This window comes from Triticum aestivum, chromosome 3D (assembly GCF_018294505.1).
Source record: "Triticum aestivum cultivar Chinese Spring chromosome 3D, IWGSC CS RefSeq v2.1, whole genome shotgun sequence".
Taxonomy (NCBI): Eukaryota; Viridiplantae; Streptophyta; class Magnoliopsida; order Poales; family Poaceae; genus Triticum; species Triticum aestivum.
This window is the reverse complement of record NC_057802.1, coordinates 26,185,251-26,207,122: the sequence shown is the minus strand read 5'-3', so window position 1 is coordinate 26,207,122 and position 21,872 is coordinate 26,185,251. Positions and strand designations below refer to the sequence as shown.

The following is a 21,872-nucleotide window of genomic DNA, read 5'->3' as shown; positions in this document are numbered from 1 at the left end:
TGTAACGGGCCCGTATTTATAAATCGACACGTTGTCGGTGTTACTGCATCAGCTTATATGGTGAACAAGGAAAAATGAATAGCATTCCCAGGCATCAATTGAAGGAGTTCAGAGTTTATTTTGTTTCCGTTGTAGTCGCCGTTTTCTGCACTTCATTATTTATATATGGTCCATAGGCCACAGATCACAGATTCAGAAAGTATAGTTGTATTTCTACAGCACGAAACAAAGGAGAATGATGTAAAACCATATCCAGTAATTCAGGGAGTATGCTAATCATCAGTTGTGAATTATAAAATATGCTCCAGTGAGAGTCCAATTTGGTCTCTCTGGAGGTACTAGTTTGACACTTGATGGTTGGTCAGAAAGAAACAGAACAATAAGTTTTGTGTGATGATCACTGATTTGTACCAAAAATAGACCAGCACAACACAAGCATGTTGTTACTTCTTATTCTGAACCTAAACAATTAAAATAAGCTTGTATTCTATATATAAATACTAATGTACCGCTGTCACATTTGCCCGCTAGAAGTCGGCGTTTGGAAGGTTGACATCGGAGAGATCAGCACCTACATTCAGCATCGAACAGTAAATAACGATCACCTATATGTTGTCTCAGAACTTGACACTTGACAGTGGGCAAGCATCACTACAAAATTGTCTGGTTTTCTGTCTACTGCTGGCTTGAATCCCTGAGGAGAGGAGATGAAGAAGAAATGCAAATCAGTATGCTGCAGCAGGAACACAGATTCAGAAAACACCGAAAACACGCCGAACATTCAGTACTACTGTCGTGTTTCTACAAGCTAGAAAGCTGAGTCAGAGCCTCGCCGTAAGAGACTTGATCACATCAGTTGAAGTGTAGGAATCAATGGAAATTCTACAAGCTAATTTTATACAGTGACGAGATGGAGGGGAATAATGGGTCCTGGGCCTGGGCTCGCCCCGGGGAAGGCCGCCGCTGTTCTCCCTGCCCCTGCCTCCAAGCTCGCAGTCCGAGCGGATCTCGTGGGGCAGCGATGGGGAAGGCTACGAGGTTGTGGTGCGAGAGTCGCCGCCGTTGTGGCCCGTCGCTTCCCTTCGCGCCCTGGATCCGGCGACTTACCAGATCCCGCCCTGCTGCTTTCCATGCCGTTGCAGCGCCCGCTGTCCGTGGATGTCGGGGGTTGCTGCTACAGGACTCAAGATGGTAACGGGACGAAATCCATCGGGTTTTGCTTGTCCAAACCCTACGTACGGTGTTAGCGTGGGTGTTATGGTGTGAGCTCTGGGTGTTGTATAGTGCGGTTTCGTACCGGATCAAAGATTTACAGTACGTTCTAGTTAAATACAGTGATGATGTTGCTGGTGCGGTCATCTCGAGATTTCGATGATTTGGCTTGAATTAGGAGCGTCGGCAGCAGCTAGCAGTATTTCTTACATTCTCGTCAGTAGCCTGGATGCTATAGTGATGTTGTGACCAGGATGCCTGCTTCGAACACTCCCAATTTCGTCATAATGAATGCTTAAGCTTTCTACAGTAGCTTTTATTTACATGATCTACATAATGGTGGCGATCTGCATAATACAAGATTTCTAGGCTGAATAGAAAAGGCAAACTGAAAATGTTTGCCAAGTTGACGAGGAGTGCGATTTACTCGTCCGCACAAAGAAGCGCAAGATGATCTCCAATATACATGTAGCGGATGCTGGAAATACAGGTTTTATTAAACCCAAATGATGTAGCTAGGAATCAGGGCACCTCCATATCGGATTAGAAAGCCTCCTAATCTCCGCTGGGCAGTGGCGGAGCTTGATCAGAATTATAGGAGGTGCTAATCCATGTAGGAGGGGCTATTCAACCAAAGATTGAGCAAAACACCATCATTTCTGTCTAATTATGTGCTAATAATATAAGAAAACTACACAAGCAGGGGGCCATGGCCCAGGTTGGCCCTAAGAAAGCTCCGCCACTGCCGCTGGGGCCATATCTGCAAACTGGTTGAGTCTTAAGGCCATTTTTAACCGATCCCCAATAAATAGAGGAGGATACAATAGAGTAAACTTTCAGTGGAGTATATTTACTCCACTAAGATTTGGCCGGACCTAACTCATCTCCTATATTTAACGGAGTAAATTTTTGTTTTTTCTAAACTTTGCATTCTAGTATACATTGCCACTACATATTAGCTACATATTAGCACACATATAGAAACCGAACATAAATTTGAATGTTCAAGCAAATCATGAATATAGTTTACAAACCGAATTATTCAAATTTAAGCAGACCGAATGGTCCAAATGTAACAAATAACATGTGATAGAATAATTAGGACTCGCTATGACATTGCCAGTGATGCTCAATAGGATCTTCTTGGAGCTGAGCATGAACTTGTCGGTTCTCGATCTTGCGATGCTCTTCAAGGAATGCCAAGATCCTATTCAGATCATACTCTGAATCAACCGGAGTCCCGTTGGTGATGTGCCGAAAGTTCTCAGGCATATCCCTCCCGTTTTCAATGATCATGTTATGCAATATTGATACAACAAGTCATGATCCGTCATAGAACCTTGGAGCTCCGGTACTCGGCAAGGCCACGAACAATTGCTAAGCGCTTTTGTAGCACACTGAAGGCTCTCTCCACATCTTTCCTAGCAGCTTCTTGACATTGGGCAAAGTGAATATTTTTGTTACCTTTTGAACGTGAAATTGTTTTGGCCAAGGTGGCCCATTGTGGATAGATGCATCCGCAAGGTAGTAACTCATCGAGTAGTTGTGCCCATTGACCGAGTAGTTGCAAGCAGGAGCATCTCCTGTAATAAGCCTGGAGAACAGTGGTGATCTCGACAGTACATTCAAGTCATTATGAGAGCCAGGCAAACCAAAAAATGAATGCTATATCCAAAGATCCTTTGTTGTAACTGCCTCAAGAATGATCGTTGGATTGTCAGTGTGGTCTTTGTACAGACCCTTCCACCCTGCAGGACAGTTCTTCCATCTCCAATGCATACAGTCAAGTGATCCAAGCATCCCTGGCCATCCTCTTGCTTCACTCTTTGTCATCGGCCTCTAGGTATCTTCCTTTGTGAGTGCTCTCAAGTACTCCGGGCCAAAAACAACGATCACTGCTTTAGTGAACCTTCGAACAACCTCCAAGATTGTGTCTTCATCAATGCAGATGTACTCGTCAATTGCATCGGCCGAACACCCATATGCCAAGACTCGAACAGCCGCAATGCATTTCTTCAGTGGGCTTGCACTTATCTCTCCACTTGCTCTAGTATTATTTTTATGGATCACAGTTGTGGCCTTAGCATGTTCCTTAATCCTAACAGGAACAGGACGCCTCTCAATATAAGCAGTAGGCACAACAGGATTAGCAGTATAAGCAATTGTTTCAGTTTTAGCAATGATTGGTTCTTAAAAAATTTCAATAGGTGGGTGAAATTTAAACCACTTCACTTTAGGGATATCAACATGAGCAGCAAATGATTCACAAAAAGTGGCTCTTATCTCAGAGTCAAGTCCATATTTCGCACTAAGCTTATGAAAAACATCTGTCTGTAAAAGACTTAACACAATCAAATTCAGGATGTATACCCGACTCATTACCTTTGTTGATTTCTCAATCTTCAGAGTTGCATTTAATTCTCTCAATAATATCCCATTTAAATTCAGTAGTCCTTTTCATGAAGGGTCCAGCTTCTCCGGAGCTTGAACCAGTCATCATACCTCTCAACGGCTTTTGCAATGGTCAAAAAAGACTTGTGTGCATCCGAAAGCACCGACGAAAGTACTTCTCTGGATAGATTGGATTTGGATCAAAGTAGTCTCTCATTATCTTTGCATGACCCTCCACTCTATCACGGTTGATGTGTATGCGACCAAAATGTGATCCTCTCCTAGGCCACCGAATATCATCATTGAAAACCATGCCTAAAACGGTCTTAAATTCATCTTCGTCTTCTTCCTCTTCAGATGACGACTAGTCCTCGAAGACTATCTCCCTCAACCTCTTCATCTACAATTCAAACGGCTACATGTTGCTAGAAGATTCTTTATGGAGATTAGATTATGTGTTATTAAGGAAGCAAGGCCAGACGATAGATATATATGCAAGAACTTTACACTGTTGTACTATGTGTTACATTATTGGGTGTCAAATGTAAACTCCTCCAAGAGAGGCTGATTGTCATGTGTGGTGTCCCTTTCTCGTGACTTGGATGGGTGTCATTACCGTAATTTGGACGATGCTTGAGGTGGACCGGTTCCTTGGGTTCAGATGCTTGAGAAGGATGGTCTACCAGACATATATAGGGTTAGAGATGCATATTTATTTATCTTTGCAATGATAGTTTAAGTGATGACCTAATTTTAAGCTCTGCTAACGACAGTGGATAGGAAAACTGTTGGGCATGACGAACCCAATTAGTAGATTATGTCATGAGGTCCTTTGTTTTTGAACTGCATCTCTGCATTACTTATGTTTTGTTCTTTGTATTGGTCTTCCTTGAACCAGAACCAACAGATTTGTTCTTTATTTGCCCTTGTGAACGAACATGCATATTCACATTCCATACCTGTCGCATGCGTAGAGAATTGCATCTTGTCCTCTCTTGAAGTGCAGACATCAACTTCCCCTCACAAAATTCATTTCCACCAGAGGCTTGCAACCCGTCGCCATCATCATCACCCATCTCTCCTCCTTCTCTCATTGACTAATTCGGTTTGCAAGCTAAGCAAGGCCGTAATCATCCACTAACCTTTGATTAGCTAAGACTCAAAGCACATCTTGACACATATCTTGCCATAGCTGCCTGTCTATAAAACCTGTACGACAATCCTTTGCTTCTGCGCCCATATACAAGAAGAAAACAAACAGAGTCATGGAAGGCTTGCTGCCGTTCCTGTACAAGGCCATCATCCTCCACTATGCCGAAGGCGGGTGGCGGGCGGCCACCGGTGACAGCCCCTTCCTCGGCAGTGACTCGCCATCGGCCTCTCGGTACCACTATGTCCTCCTCGTCGGCAGCGCCGACAACTCTGGCCGGCTCCGGTTCGCCCCCGCTTCTCCTCCGGCCAGCCGCGACGCGCTCCTGTGATGGAATGAATGGATCATCTTCTCTCGTTTCCGGGTCCTTCTTTCTTCTTCAGTAAATTTTAGGCCTGGGTCTGTGGGTGTATGGTATGGATGACCTCTGGGTGTTGTACAGTATGGTTTTGTGGTTTGCATCCGCAGGAAAAACAAACTGGATCAAAGATTTACAGTACTGTAATACGTACGGTGTTAGCGCGGGTGTATGGTCTGAGCTCTGGGTGTTGTATAGTACGGTTTTGTGGTTTCGTACCGCATGAAAACAAACCGGATCAAAGATTTACAGTACTATAGTACGTTCTAGTTAAATACAGTGATGATGTTGCTGGTGCGGTCACCTCGAGATTTCGATGATTTGCCTTGAATTAGGAGCGGCAGCAGCAGCTAGCAGTATTTCTTACATTCTCGTCAGTAGCCTGGATACTATAGTGATGTTGTGACCAGGATTCCTGCTTCGAACACTCTCAATTTCGTCATACTGAATGCTTAAGCTTTCCAGCTTTTATTTACATGATGCACATATGGTTGCGATCTGCATAATTCAAGATTTCTAGGCTGAACGGTCTTCACCCTACCCTAGAAAAGGCAGACTGAAAATGTTTGCCAAGTTGACCAGGAGTGCGATTTACTCGTCCGCACAAAGAAGCGCAAGATGTTTCTCCAATATACATGCGGCAGCAGATGTAGGAAAAACAGCCTTTATTAAACCCAAATTCTATTTTAGGAGTATTTGCTAGAATTAAAACGCCTCTTCGTCTCCGCGAAGGTCATGTCTGCAAACTGGTTGAGCCTTAACTTGTTGCTCGCGCCCGACTTGTTGAACTCGTGCACGCGCCTTGCCGTCTTGCTAAATGTCTTGAACCGGCGGCGCATCTCCGCAGGGCTGCGTGATAGCTCATGATACTCGCACCAGTACTCGTACACGGGCCACAGGGACTCCTTGGACTTGAGGCAATTCTCATCAGCAACATCGAGGCAATCTGTGTCTTCTGAATCGGGTCCCATGCATTTCTCTTCTTCTTCCGGCTCTATCGTTCGGTACGCATAGATAGAGATAGAGTTACAAGTTGATTAGTTTCACGACGCAAAGGATCATTTGTAGTACTACTATTGCACTCTACCCTTGCAAGGCAGAACAATTATACAAGGCGTTTTGGTGACTGGAAATTTCAAAATTCAAACTTTCTGATTGAAAAAAGAAAACTGGAAAAATTATGCAGGTACGCAAGAATGAAATGTATATGTGTGTAAAAATTCAGGATGAAATACCATGAAATGTGGCCTATACAAAAGAAAAACAAATTCGTGGACTTTGAGGATGAATAGTATCATGTGCTAAAAAGCTCAGATTATTTTTTGCACAACCCTCGTTTTAACGTATTTCGTCCTGAAAATTTACACACATGTACACTATGCCTCCATGTATATCTGTATTTTTTTCAGGATTTTTTTGAAACATAGAAATATGAAGTTTGAAAATTGCAAATGGAGGCCTCCATGGAGTATATGCTTATTAGATGTGTGGTGTTTCCGAATGAATAAGCATGCCAAATCCGTGCCTGCTTATTCAAATAGATGTATCAAAATTCAGATCCAAATGGAGGATGGTTTAATTCATGTGGGAATCCCCGGGATACATGCATAGACAGATTCCGCATGAGGCAGACCCTGAACTATTCCTCAAAATAGGTACGTGCTACTAGGGATTACCTGGAGCTGGAGCTGGAGCTGCAGCTGCAGCTGCAGGGGAGACGCCGCCGCACATGCGCCGGAGGGCGTCGCCGGTCAGCTGGCAGTGCCGGCGGAGACACGGCCCCGGGGAGATGGGCGGGCGACTGCCACCAGCGACGGCTGCCCGCACGAGCTTGGACACGATGGAAGCCATCAATCAGTGAGAGGGGAATGATCTGGCTGGATTTAGTTAGGGCTTGTAGTGTACGGCGTTGGTCCTGGTTTGTATAGAGTGCAGCCAAGGGCCTCCTGAAGCCGTTGGATCCCTCTCTCTCGCCTTCTCTAAGACGTTCGCTTCCACGCAGTACAAGGCCGTTGCAAAACTCAGTAATCCCAGCAGTACAAGGTCTATGTTCTTCAGCGACATGGAAAATAACCTCTCTGTCTCGAAATACTTGTTGAAGAAATGAATGCACTGACATATTTTAGTTTTAGATACATATTTTTTTATCCATCTCTGTAATAAAGTAATCCGGAAGGAGGGGGTAATTTACAGTGGCAGAGACAGGGTGCCCCCCTAGTGTCACTGGTTTAAGCCTAATACTAGTGTAAACACTGATTTTTTTTTCTGTTAAAATAGTGTATTTTAACGGACTGGTCCTCCCCCAACAAGGTTTAGCAACGTTTGGCCCTCCCCATTTGATTGTCCTAGCTCCGCCATTGATAGTTTATACAAAAATTATGCTAAAGGATGGGCCGAATGAACCGTGTCATATCATGACATATTGCTATGCATACATATGCCATGGGGCGCACTAGGAAGAGGCGCTCATCGTGAATTCAGCAGTCTAGAAATATGAAAGGTAGTAGTTTTTACCGGAAAAAATATATATCATATGTGCTTGTCTCTGCAAGACTGCAACCGAGATTCAGGAACCATTCTTGTCAGTGGCGGACCTAGAATCGTAGCACTAGGGTTTGAAATAGTTCACTTTGATCTAAATATCATCATAATCCTAGCAAATACTCCTAAAATAGAATTAAGTTGTTATATGATTAGTGTCTAATCTGCATTAAAAATTAGTTGCGCTTTTACATGGGCTGCCATGGCACCCCTACTGGTCCGCCACTGATTCTTGTTATGAAGGGGCACGCCTACTGTTGGCAATTCCTTCCTTCCTCCGTCATGATTCGCGTCGGCATATCAAGTCTAGGATCTGTGGATTTTTCTTTGCTTGCTACCTAAGGATGGCCTTCCCCGGAACAATTTTCTTGCTGTCTAAGGAGGATGCGATTCATATTGAGAAATTTAGACCTATTTGTTTGCTTAGTGTGTTAACTTCAATTTCTTTGGGGGGGGAAATTTCAGTTCTTGCCAATATCAAGCTAAGCATTATTTGATTGATGCTTTTGATCCTTTCATTCGACACTCTCTTTCCATATTCCCTCTTTAATCCTCAAAATTTCTCAATAAAAAATCAAAGGGATCAGAAATCCTTTAAAAAACAATAAATTTTATAATTATTGCCAAAAATATTTGTTCTAAATACAAGATCTATACAAAACTATCACCTTGTTGTGGCTGGGTCATTTGGCGTGTGTATTTGTCTTTCTTTTCACCTTCACCCCTTCATTACCGAAGCACCACTTCTGGAAACAAAATCTTCGATATTGTTGGCGTGTATCATGATAACACTCTTCGCTGCTGCTTGCAATGATACCATCAGCATTTTCTATAGCATCCACTATACCACCGCAACTTCATATGAGCTCCCATCTCACTTTATGTCACCCACACCGACGCATGTCATGCCTGTGCCACCCTATTGAAGCGGGCCACCACATCCGGTGCATGGGGAACTCGCCACACCATCTCCCCTTTGCTACACGCCTCCACCTTTGACTTAAAAGTTAGTGCACCCAAGGCAAGTTAATATATGCGATTATCATTTAGTTATAATAAACTATTCTACCTTTTTCCTAATTATATTAGTATCTCACCATACAATCTTAACATTTTAGTTTTAGCAGTACCTAACAAAATTAACCACATAATAATAGAGCTAAATATTAAGATGCAATGATTTACTTTACAATTTTAACACCGACCTTGAAAAATGCAGTCACACTCTATTTAAGGCGCATATTGCAAGGAATGTTATGTTACTTGTTTATTTTCGATTCATTGATCTTAATTGGCTGGTTAAACCAAATTGTTCTGTATTAGTAAAAAAATACAATATAAAATAAATCTTCATAGGTCAAATTTTTCTACTTGCCTGAACAACAATATATGTATGTGATTCGTGGTTATTTTAGTTTATTTAAAAATGTGAAGAGGTTTCTGGAATGCATGATTGTTTATGTTAGAGATTATTATGAATGTACTAGATAGAAAAATCTTAATACACAAAACATCTATGATGGTTTTTTCCTCAAATTGTTGCATTGGTGTTTATTGGTTCTTTCATGGCCAAATATGCCTTTTACTTTTTTGGGTTCAACAATCAGTTCAAATTACATATAAACTTTACACTCAAGTCGCATATTTCAGGTCTAGTTTTTTATTCTTGGTTCCGTAATATTCCTGCATGAAATTGATTGCATTACTTGGGAAAGTAGTATCACTTCCAAGAGATATGCATAAATGTTTGCCCATCTTTTTGGGTTTGATTTGTAGTTTGCATAAGAATGTGTGGTTTAACCCATAAATAAGAAGCGACATCCCTGATACGTTGCAAACCTATTTATTACTTTTGAATTCAATCACACATTTTCTCCATTAGGGAGTAGACTACTAATAAATAGCATAAGGAAACCTCTTCAAAAGTAATTTCATATTTACTATTAAAGCTACAATTTTCTGAGTGTTTTCCTAGAAAGGTAAAAATCCGGGAATATCATGGAGAAATAAGAGGGAGGGTCTAGAAACCGCATGAAAGGTGAATAAGAGGAGGGCCATGGGATAGCCGCACACCGTGATGGTGCACCCTACTAGGGGTGTACGCTGAAAAGTGCCCTTTGGAGGGACCATGGCATCGATGTAAGGATAGTTCATGATTGGTTTCAGATTTTACTGAGTTTAGGAACTCCGGGATCCATAATTTTCAAGAAATCAATTCTTTTTTCTCAGCATACATATTTGTGGTGGGTGGGGTGGCGAGAAACACAATTACCGGGCGATAACTGAATTACCGTCCGCTAACAAAAGGGCAATATGGGTGTGGAGTTTAGGGCCCATAAAGGGGTCCTGCTTGACCAGATTAAGTCGTTGTATGTGATTGCCGACGGCATTGGCCTCTCTACTGATGGAATAGCACCTTCGGTGACGTACCGTCAGAAGGAATAGCACCTTTATTATTAGGTATGTATGTATAGATATAGATTTACTCCCTCCGTTTCTTTCTATAAGGTGTATTTGTTTTCTTGAAAGTCAAACAAGTGCATGTTTGACCGAGTTTTTAGAAAAATATATCAATATCCACAATATGAAATTTATATCATTTGATCCATCATGAAAAGTAATTTCATATTTTATCTATTAGGTATTGCAAATATTTTTATTTTATTCTATAATCTTGGTCAAGCTTTCAAATGGTTGACTTGCACGGAAATCGATACACCTTATATTTTGGACGGAGGGAGTAATTCTTAAGGATGAGGATCTAATTGCACACGATAAATGGCAGAGCCTAGTTAGCCCATCAGTATGATGTAATGGAGAAAGATTGTCTCAAAAGAATGTAATGGAGAAATTGGATCTTTTGCCTCACTTTTCTTCTAACTTTGATCATTTGCCCCACTGAAAATGACGAGTGGGGCTGGGACCACTTGCCATTGAGACAAGCATGGAGCAAATCATCAAACCCATGTTAAGTGGGGCAAAAGATTGATGGGGCCGGGACCACTTGCATTGAGAGAAGCATGGGGCAAATCATCAAGCCTATGTTAAGCGGGGCAAAAGATCCAATGCCCCTGATGTAATGTGATTGGAAGAACATATCACCTCCCCTAAAAAAAGATTGAAGAACATAACAAGCCACACAGTCGTCCGCCGCCGCCTTCCCCGGTGAGAGTTACGGGCGTCCATCTAATCTCTAAGAGCAACTCTAGCAGACCCCACATCCCGCCGGCCCGCAAAACGCGTTTGCAGTTCGCGCAAAATGGCATTTGCGGGCCGGCGCGGACGGCCACAGATGCAGACCCCTCAAACGGATCCGCATAAAAGTATATTCGCGGAATATGCTTTTTTACGGGTCGTGTCGGGGATATATCCCGCGGTATGACCCGACCGGAATTGGCGACTCACTGGTGACCTTCCCGGAGCTTGGCGATTCACAGATAACCTGCCCGATCTTGGCGACTCATCAATAACCCGGCGGGCGGGTCAGATGGACAACAAGGCTCAAAGCCCAGAAGGCCGGATCACGTTATGATGGGCCGGATTAAGAGGAAAGGGATGACGAATATTTCCTTTACGAGGAAGTAAGACCCGGACTTGTAATTAACTTGTAAGAGAAGATAGACTAGTCCTAGTCCTACTAGGACTCCACATGTAACCCGCCCCTCTAACTTATATAAGGAGGGGCAGGGCACCCCAAAGAGGGACAAGCAACAAGAAATAATCTCTAGGGCTAAACACCGAGAGCAGGAGCCGGCGACTCTCCCGTGATCATAATGAGACCTAGCCTCAACAGCACGTAGGGTTGTTACCGGATGATGTTTCCCGGGGCCCGAAGCTGTCTAAACCCTTGTCTTGTGCGTTGATCCGCCCTGCGTCTCTCATCCCAATCAAACCCTCTCAAGCTACTACATAGATGCGCTGGCCTCACGACTAAGTCCTCACGCTAAGGACATCTGTCGTGACAATTCCACGACAGTTGGCGCCCACCATGGGGCAGCCACGGTGGTGTTGAGTTCTTGGAGGGATTTCTTCAGGGATCGAGAAACTCACAGTGTGCCGGACGAAAAGAGCCGGCGCTGAAGATAACATCATCGACAAACAGTCAAAGCGAGAGATCAAGAGAAAATTAGGGTTGTGTTTATGCGCCGGCGCACATGATCAGAGGATCCGTTGAGGCCGGGTTAATTTCCGTGGCCGCTGCAAGTCGAAGTCCCGCATCTGACATCAACTGATACAAGGTACAAGTCGTCGAGACCGACAGGTTTCGTGGGCTCCGTCATCCGTGTCTAAATCCAATTTGGAGCATCAGATTCCATTGCTATTGCATGGCGTGGCTCCCTAGGCCTGCTGCCAACTCCTCAACGGACCAAGGCCAACGCCTCGGACCAAGGCCAACGCCTCGTGCACGTGGACCAACAATGCAAAGGATCGCGACGCCATCTATTGAAACCAACAAAAGATTGACTTTGTTTGTATGCGAGTCCAGCAAGCTGTCAAATAGTAATTTCCGTCGAGACCGACAAAAATTTCTGCGGTTTGATCCGCCGAGTTGCGCAAAGTTTCTGCTACCAGGTTTCAGGTTCGGAGTACTGGAGTACTAGTCCTGTACACTTTGTACTTTTTCTACTCTACGTGAGATCTACTCAAGGTCGACCAGAGTATTAGTACATATACATGCTCACGGAGATTTAAGAGACAAATCGATTGTTACATCAAGAGCCACTACCGAGTCATCCTCATGGGAAGAAGACAAAAATTGCCTGCAATTTTGGAAGTGGAGAAAGCCAGGGAATCAGTCTCCGCCTCCGCCTCAGCCGCCAGGGCCACGTCATTGGGCCGGCCGCACCTTGCCATCGCCTCTGCCGTCTCAAGCAGCGGGAGATCCGCTGTAGCCTCTGTTTCAAGTCGCCTCCGTTGACCTACTGTCAGTCTGAGTCGCCCCGGTCAAGCGGCCTGTTCGCCCCTGAGCCACCGCGCCTGTTCCTTTTCGACTCCGAGCCGGACGCGCCTCCAATAGCCTCGAGGTGACCCTTTCATCAGCCGCCTCCATTGCGGCGCGCCTGGTCCTCCGTTGGCCAAACCGCCCTACGAGCGTCCTCTGCTTCGGCCCTCGCGGCCCTCAGGACTGCGCCCCGTTGTGACGGTGCTGCTCCACCCAGCGGGCTTGCACGCACCTTTCTTTCCTCTCCCGTGCGGACCTCGCGACGAGGCACCAGATCCAGCTGCTGCCCTCGAAACCGGCTACTGCCTCGCGCTTTGTCGGTCTGCTTTATCCCATCGCTGTAAGAAGTTGTTGCAGGTTGTTAAGGTGGTTTCAAGACCAGCTAAGATGCTCCACGTGAAAAGCAAGGAAAAAGTACTGGCATGCATGTACGCTGCGTACAGGATACGTGGAGCTTAAAAAAAGGACAACTACTACTTCGTCTTTGTCTACTAGTGCTGCTTCTCACAAAGAGGTCAAGAGCCATTATCAGCTCACACAAAAAAGGGGAGGAAATACTGGTGACCCATATATCTCAGTTAATTCCTACAGTGCATGCAGATCATCTGCCGTTCGCAAACATCAGGTGATATCCATATAAATTTATCTTATTAACACTTATTGTTTTTTGTCAAAGAACAATTACTCTGTCCTGTAATATTTTTACACAGGACAATTTTTATGCCATTCACGGACACGTGTATGACGGTCCGGTTGACATCAACATACGGCCGACTCACCCGTCCGCACCGGCTTACAGTGCCATGGCCGGCTCATCTGTTGCCCGGGCAAATCAGGTGATATTCATCCAAGTTTGTTCTTAACCCATAGTATTTTTGTCAAAGAGCAGCTTATCTTTGCCTTGGTCTGCACTATTGTTGATGCAGGACATTTGTTCACTACGTTAAAACAAACATGGTTGACTCGCTCGCGCCGGTTTACAGCGTCGCAGCCGGTTCATCTGTTTGAGCTGCCTCTGACGCGGCGGTCTCTTTTCCATCTGTCTATTGCGGCCGGGTCTACATCGACACACCAGGACTGCACCTGTCTGCATGAGCGGATTATTGAATATGAGCAAGTCACTGCTTGGGAAGCCCGGTTTTCTTCCAACAGCTTGGAGGAAAATTGTCATGTGTTATCAGCCGTCGTCGGCATTGGACGGCTCAATGGGCATGCGCACAAGTCGCCGCCGCTACAGTTTGGTTAACTTCAAAACGTCCAGTTGGAAGGAACCATTGGCCGAGTTGCTGACAGGGCTCATACAGGATCATTTATAACACGCCGCAGTCACCTCAACCTTCTGTGGATTCACATTGCGTTATCAACACCAGTGATATACACCTTATGCTATGGTCAATATGGAGAATCTCAAACCAACTCCTCGAGTCGTCTGGAGACTCGGGGGCTACAATGATATGACTCGGCAGCATTGGTCGGTTTCAATGCAATCAAGAACTCCGGGTCATTGGAGGGAAAAATAACCCGGTCCTGGAGGCTACCGCCATATTGGTAAAAAGTTTAAAGGCCGTCAAAAAAATTCCGGCTTAAAAAGAAGGAGTCTGGTCTAAATCCGGCGCAAGAGACTTGGCATCTCCCACAAGGCATTGAAGCTCTTAATATCCGGTTTAAAATCCGGTTCAGAGAAATTTATCTGCCACAAAGCTTTGAAGCTCTCAAATCCGGTTCAAAATCCGGTTCAAGGTAAATTTGTCTATCACAAAACTTTGAAACTCTCAATATCTGTTTTAAGAATTTCCGGTTCAAAAAGAATTTATCTCTCGCAAAATTCGAGTTCTCAGGGAAAATTAAAGGGACCAAAGAGTCTGTTACAAAGCACAACTCAAACATAGGTACCCTACTTTAAGGACCATTGGGAGCTGATCGTATTCGAATTTAGCTTAACCCTTTTGGTGTGACCCTGATCGTATTCGAATCTGAGTCGTTAAATATTCTCATGATCACTAGGGGGCTTCCTGTTCAAATATAGGTCGTATTCGAACCAAAGAGAACATAGCTGTCTATACCCTCTTGATCGGCACACTACCGAGCTCACTAGGGGGCTTCTTGATCGTATTCGAATCATAGCTCAACCCCTCTTGGGAACCGACGTGGATCGTATTCGAATCAGCATCGTTAAACAACTCTCAAGGTCATTTGGGGGCTTCCTGTTCAAACATAGGTCGTATTCGAACCAAAGAGAACATAGCTGTCGGTACCCTCTTGATCGGCAACGCCAAAGCCACTGGGGGCTATATGATCGTATTCGAATCTTAGCTTAACCCCTTTGGGACGATTTTCTGATCGTATTCAAATCAGAAGCCTCAAAATTTTTGAAGTCTCTTTTTGCAAATAATTTTTGGGATTTTATTTGAAGCTCTTTTGAACACATCTAAAGTGTACATGAGTGGTTTCTATTTAAACCCGGCTTGATTTTCGATGATAAGTCGCCGGCTTATAACAATCATCATCTATGTGGAAGCATTGGCTTCTAAAGATTGGGTTATCACACTTACTGCACAGGTATCATAAGCCGGCAGTACAATTCAATATCACAGGTATGATATTGTTTATACATGATTATGTTTAAACCGGCCCTGGCTATGGACTTTAAGCCGCCGGTATGTTTTGAATTGCGCTGTTGGAATCATGCGCGTATCAAAGATTGGGTTATCACACTTACTGCACAGGTCATGTAAACCGGCAGTACAAATTCAATATCACAATGGTTATATATGAGATATTATGACCCGCCCTGCGGTAAACCGTCAAGGGATTTTGTGATCTACTTGTGTGCAGGATAAGACTACATTTGGGTGGTTACCCGCCCTCGCTTTTAACGTTAAGTCGCCAGGGCATATGTTGTTTAAACTATGTGCAGGATTTACAGAGCTATGACTTGCATAAATGATTAAGTTCAAGCCCATCATCAAAGATTAAAATTGGTGTCTCAAAAGGGTTATCAATTCTTGATTTTCTCAAAGGCTATAAGCCGCCGGCTTATAAAAATTCCGGTTTACAATGGAGGCGTATTAAATCGTCATCGGCCAAGAGCCGTCGGGTATTTAAACTCCGGGTTTACTTATCAACCGATGAGGTATTCAAAGTCGCTTTGGCGTAATGTCTATTATTTTATCAATGGATATAATTTATTCTACAATGGAAGAAATAGTCCCGGGTCGCTGCAGGCTTACGACCCGACACTTGGGGGCTACATTATTCAAGGGTGAGATTACATCAAATATGCAAGTCCCATGTCACTGCCAGCATGCACCATGGCACTTGGGGGCTAATGCAAAGTTATTTTTACTGGCCTTATTGAAGACCCGACTCATCACATTGTAATGAGCCGGCCCTTGGGGGCTACCAATTGCTCCTGTCAACAATTCAGGGTACACAAGTTTAAATCCATTATATTGAAAGGTCCACTACTCAGTTGGAAGAGTACAAAGCTCTTAATCTTATGGACATGGGTTCGGGCCCCATGGAGAGGATTACAACATATGGTATTCTTTTCAAGGAAATATATATAAAGTCCTAGCTCAATATTATCTTACTGAGCCGGCCCTTGGGGGCTACATGTTGCTGCTCAAGTCTACATCTACAAAGTCCCTGCTCATTATTGCATAATGACCCGGCTCTTGGAGGCTACATTGGTTGAAGTTTTGTGAGCATAAGACAATTACAAGTCCCAGGTTGATACAAGCATGACAACCCGTCACTTGGGGGCAACAGGTAACACGGATATAAGGAGAAATACTTTCGAATTCTTAGTTTTTGAGCAAATCAGATTGACCCGGCGTCACCAATCATTATGACCTGGTGTCTGCAACAATCATAGCCCGGCGTCATCAACAATTATGACCCGGCGTCGGCAACAATTATGACTCGGTGCCATCAACATTTACAAACCGGCAATTTTGGTAATATCAAACCGGCAAGTTCTACATCTTTAAACCGGCTGAATATCAGATGAGTATTTCAAGACCAATATTTCTTAAGCCGGTGCTTTGGAAACCGATTCAAGTGGATTGTTTCTTACAATATTTCTCTACAAGAGACCAATGCCAGCAAATTGACTCTGAAGCTGGCCTATTGACCCGGATTTCTCAAAAGAAGTATCTGGATTTTTTGCATTCACACAGTTTGAACATATCTACTAAAGGAGATTTTCTATGAGTTCATGGGCATGTATCAAGAAAGAAATGACAAGGATTTGAAGATGATCAGGTGCCGGCTTACAAAATTTAACCGGAGCACAACCTATCAAGTTTGTTCTTATGTTTATTTTACAGGATCAGTTTAACATGGATAAATCCAAATTAAACTGGGGGCTAATGTCGGGGATATATCCCGCGGTATGACCCGGCCGGAATTGGCGACTCACTGGTGACCTGCCCGGAGCTTAGCGATTCACAGATAACCTGCCCGATCTTGGCGACTCATCAGTAACCCGGCGGGCGGGTCAGATGGACAACAAGGCTCAAAGCCCAGAAGGCCGGCTCACGTTATGATGGGCCGGATTAAGAGGAAAGGGATGACGAATATTTCCTTTACGAGGAAGTAAGACCCGGACTTGTAATTAACTTGTAAGAGAAGATAGACTAGTCCTAGTCCTACTAGGACTCCACATGTAACCCGCCCCTCTAACTTATATAAGGAGGGGCAGGGCACCCCAAAGAGGGACAAGCAACAAGAAATAATCTCTAGGGCTAAACACCGAGAGCAGGAGCCGGCGACTCTCCCGTGATCATAATGAGACCTAGCCTCAACAGCACGTAGGGTTGTTACCGGATGATGTTTCCCGGGGCCCGAAGCTGTCTAAACCCTTGTCTTGTGCGTTGATCCGCCCTGCGTCTCTCATCCCAATCAACCCCTCTCAAGCTACTACATAGATGCGCTGGCCTCACGACTAAGTCCTCACGCTAAGGACATCTGCCGTGACAATTCCACGACAGGTCGGCTTTGCGGGGTCTGCTCTTTGCGCCGCTGCATCCCGCATCTCATCAGCCCGCAAAAATCAAATCCAACATAATACAACAATCGAAAACAAACTGAATTATTCAAATAAAACATAATACAATAATCATCCGCATTACAAATAATTATTCAAATCACCATAGAAAACTTAAATAATGCAATACAAAACTTGTCATGAATACAAATACAAACGAATACAAAAATTAGTCACTGTCCAGCCCTTTGCCAATGGTGCTCAATGAGATCCTCCTGAAGTTGAAAGTGTGTGTCTGCATTTTTAATCTCCTTGTATGTCCGAAGAAAAGCTCTAATGCGGTTAGGGTCTCTAGCTGGTTTGACACGGCTACCCACATTGTCGTAAAAGAATTCTAAGTTCATTCCTCTCTCATCTTCAAGAATCATATTATGCAGGATAACACAGCATGTCATGATGTTTTTCAAGGTTTTCTTATCCCAAAAACGAGCAGGACTACGGACAATGGCAAATCTAGATTGCAAAACACCGAATGCTCTTTCAATGTCTTTTCGGACTGCCTCTTGCACCCTTGCAAATTCACATTGTTTTTTAGTTTTTGGTTCTTTGATGCTCTTGACAAATGTGCACCAAGGAGAGTATACCATCTGCAAGATAGTACCCCTTTGTGTATTCATGCCCATTGATAGTGTAGTTGCAAGCAGGAGCATCACCACTAGCAAGCCTAGCAAACAAATGAGACTGTTGCAACACATTGATATCATTGAGAGTGCCCGACATATCAAAAAAGCAATGCCAAATCCATAAATCCTCGGATGCTACGACCTCTAGCACAATTGTTGCATCACGAGACTTGCCACAATACATTCCTTGCCATGCCTTGGGGCAATTTTTTCAATTCCAATGCATACAATCAATGCTACCTAGCATGCCAGGCCAACCTCTCCTCTCATTAGATGCCATCAATTTCTTTGTGTCATCTTCATTGGATGCCCGAAGATACTCAGGACCAAAGACACAGACGATCACTTTTGTAAATCAACGCACAGACTCAATTGTAGTATCTTCACCAATGCGAAGGTACTCATCGGCATAGTCAGCCGGAACGCCATATGCAATCACCCGCATAGCTACGGAGATTTTTTGATATGCACTAAATCCCTTTAAGCCCGCGGCATTTCTTCTTTGAGTAAAATACCGGCAATTTGCCTTGCAAGCTTGAACAAGTTTCACAAAGAGGGATCGGCGCATTCGATACCTTCTCCGGAAGAGGTGCGGAGGATATGTAGGATTCTCCGCGAAATAGTCTTGCATCAACATCTCGTTCCCAAGATGGCGATTCCGAGGAATGCACAGACGCCCGACAGTCGATCCTCGCCTCCTCTTCCGGTGCTCGTCTTCATGCTCCTTCACGGCAAGCGCCATGACTAAAGTCTGCTGCTGAAAGGTCGCAAGCATGGTCTCAACATCCGAGTCGTCCGAATCGGACGAATCGGAGAGCAAAAACTTCTCGCACGGGCTCAACTCCATCTACATGCATACCGACGCGTCAATCGACTACACAGCTCGCAAAAATCACAAAAAACGGACTAACTGGTGGCGGGTGATCCCGGGCGGTGATGAGGGGGCGCGCTCGACGATGGTCGATCCCCGGCAGCGGCGGCGACAAGGGGCGGCTCTTCTCGCCGGATCGGGTGGGGGGGGGTCATTGCAGCGGCTCGGCGCGGGAGTGTGTGGGGCGGCCACGCGGCGCGATTCCGCCGCAGATATGGCCGGAGTCGCCGGCGGCGGGCGGTCGGCGGCGGAAGGAGGGGGAAAGGCGCGCGGGGCTGAAATGTCCTTCCCGCCAAATGCTTCTCTGTGATGCAGGGCACCGCAGCCGCGAGGGGGAAACCCGCGTTTTCCCGGGTTGGAGTCGGGATTTTGCCGCGCCCCACAAATTTTTTTGCGGGCCGGAGCGGGACGCGGGGTCTGGTCGGGCAAGTTTTTTCGCCTCTACCCGCATTTTGACAGTTATTTTACGAGTCGGGGACGAATGCGGGGTCTGCTAGAATTGCTCTAACCGCCGCCGCTACTCCCGGTCGCACGTGCCGACGCCTGCATTCATCATCCCCAATCATCAAATCTACAACGCTGGACGCTAATGTGGGGCGCCAGGATGAATTTACTGGTCGATCGGCAGTTAGCCCAATAAATCCTGGCGACGCGTGTTGCATCGACGCAAAAAAAGAATCAGGCGCTTAGGCCTTTTTCTACCACGCGATAGCCTAACTCAAAAAAGAAAAAAAAGAATCCACGCGATAGCCTCGCTCCAGTACGGAATCGTGCGGCGGCCGGCTTCCTAAGCGCCTAGCGGTAGCGTTGGAAAGGTAGGCGCCTCAATTGTTTTTTTTATTTTTACGAGAGTTATTTTAATTTCCTAAGCCCCTATTTTAGCGCTTTGCATTGAAGATGCCCTAAAGATCTCCAGCCGGCTAGCCCCCCCCCAAGGCCCCCGCGTCGCTCCCGCAGGGGCGACTCGGGCGGCTCAAACCCTAGCCCGCCGCCGGGGCTCCCTCCCCCTTTTCCTCTCCCTCGTCGCCGCCGGAGTGGGTCGCCGGAGCGCCACGCGGCCACCGGGATGGTGGCGGCGAGGATCTGGTCGCTCCGCCCCTGTGGAGGATCTCGGAGCCGAGGTGGCGACCTCGGGCAGTGGTGCTGCGTCGTCCTTAGCAAACGGCGGCAGTGGGTGCTGGCCGCCCATCTCGGCCATGCGGGCGGCGCGGTGACGGCGTGCGATGGTTGTGGTGCGCGGTGGCTTCGGGGCACCCGCATCAGATCTGAAGGCATCTTCCTCTTCAAACTCTTGTCACCCTCGTCTCAGATCCGTTCTCCGGCGGCCTCCGGGCACCGTAGCCGTGTCTCCTCTCGAGGTGGGGGTTGGGAGAGGGGACAGGAGAAATCCGTGGCTGGCTATGCCGACCTGCTGGCGGCGACGCCCATGGGCGTCGTACCCTACCTGTAGGCGCTGGTAAAAATGCCCCCTTTCCCCCTCCTCTTCCTCCCGTGTTGCTCGTGGACCAGGTGAAAACCCAAATCCCTCAGGATTGGGCGGCAGCGACGCCGTGGGCGCCGTCACCCTCAAGGGGGTGCCGTCTTTGGTGAGCTCTGGGGGAAGTGTGCTTGTTCCGGTTGGGGGTTGCTCGGTCTTCAGCAGCCTTGCCGTGTAGCTTGCTTCTCCTCGTGTGCAGATAGCATGTATTGCCGATGCTTTCCTTGGATGAGCTCCAAGTACTTTGGCGGTGGTGTCCTGGTGTGGTCTTCCGGTTGGCAACGGCGTCGGTCGCTCTTTAGCCCTCGGGTGGGCGTCCCCACCTTTCGATGGATCGGCGTCCTTCGTGCCAGGGCTAGGGCGAGGGGGCAGGGAGCCCCCTTCTAAGGTGGAGGAGGGCGACATCGACGGCCAGAGCCCATGGAGCTGACAACGGAGCTCCTCCAACTACTTTTTGGTTCTTCCCCAAGCTTTGCTGGCGCCCTGCGTGGTGTTCTGCTCGCTGTGGAGGGCTTCTTTGACTTCTAGCTGGACTTGTGCTTTAGTTTCCATATCTTTGCTAGTAGTTTGTAGTAGCCTGATAGCTTTTACACAGCACTATGTATCGGCTTGCTGTTTTGTTTTTTGTTTCCTTTGTTTGTTCGATGTAATCTTGGCCGGTTGATGGTTTTGTTAATTCAAAGCGGGGCTCTTCTTGAACCTTGGTTCTAAAAAAAATCTCCAGCCGTCGCCGCCGCCTCTCCTAGTCGCAGGCACGGGCGCCCGCCTTCATCCCTAGAGATCTCCAGGCGCCGCCCCCGCACCCTCTCGTGTGCGCAAGCGATCACCCTCCACCACTCCCGGCCTACCTGGCCGCAGCGCACGCGTGCTTCGTTGGACCGCCCTCCGGCCTACGGTGGTGCGCGGTGTGTTATTTGTTCTTTCCGATGCTTTGCTGCCGGAGTTTCATTAGATTTCGGTACTTAGTTATGACATATGATTTCGGCAGTTGGTTATGATAGCTTTTGAGACTAGGTGGAGGGTGGAAGTAGAGTTAGTGTGCAGTGTATATATGTAATCTGTAATGCTAACGTGGACGGGCTCTTTACCCCGATTCCTTCTATATAATATAGTACGCACACTCGTGCGTATTTGAGAAAATGATTTTTTTTTTTAGGGGCACTTGGTTATGTATGTTGTCCTGAATGCATGCTGCAGCGCCAGCCGCCAAAGAAAATCGCCACTCGCCTCAGGCAAAAAATGACGATTCCTCCACAA

General features: G+C 46.0%; 1 protein-coding gene across 1 annotated transcript; it reads right to left on the bottom strand.

The window, feature by feature from the left end:
• Window positions 1-5,756: 5,756 nt before the first annotated feature.
• LOC123073890 (KDEL-tailed cysteine endopeptidase CEP1-like) lies at window positions 5,757-6,983 on the bottom strand. Its single transcript, XM_044496891.1, has 2 exons — window positions 6,788-6,983; window positions 5,757-6,105 (listed from the first exon to the last, which is right to left on the bottom strand). Exons 1-2 carry the CDS (start codon window positions 6,960-6,962, stop codon window positions 5,798-5,800), a joined length of 483 nt encoding a protein of 160 aa, XP_044352826.1. The 5' UTR covers window positions 6,963-6,983; the 3' UTR covers window positions 5,757-5,797.
• Window positions 6,984-21,872: the final 14,889 nt, after the last annotated feature.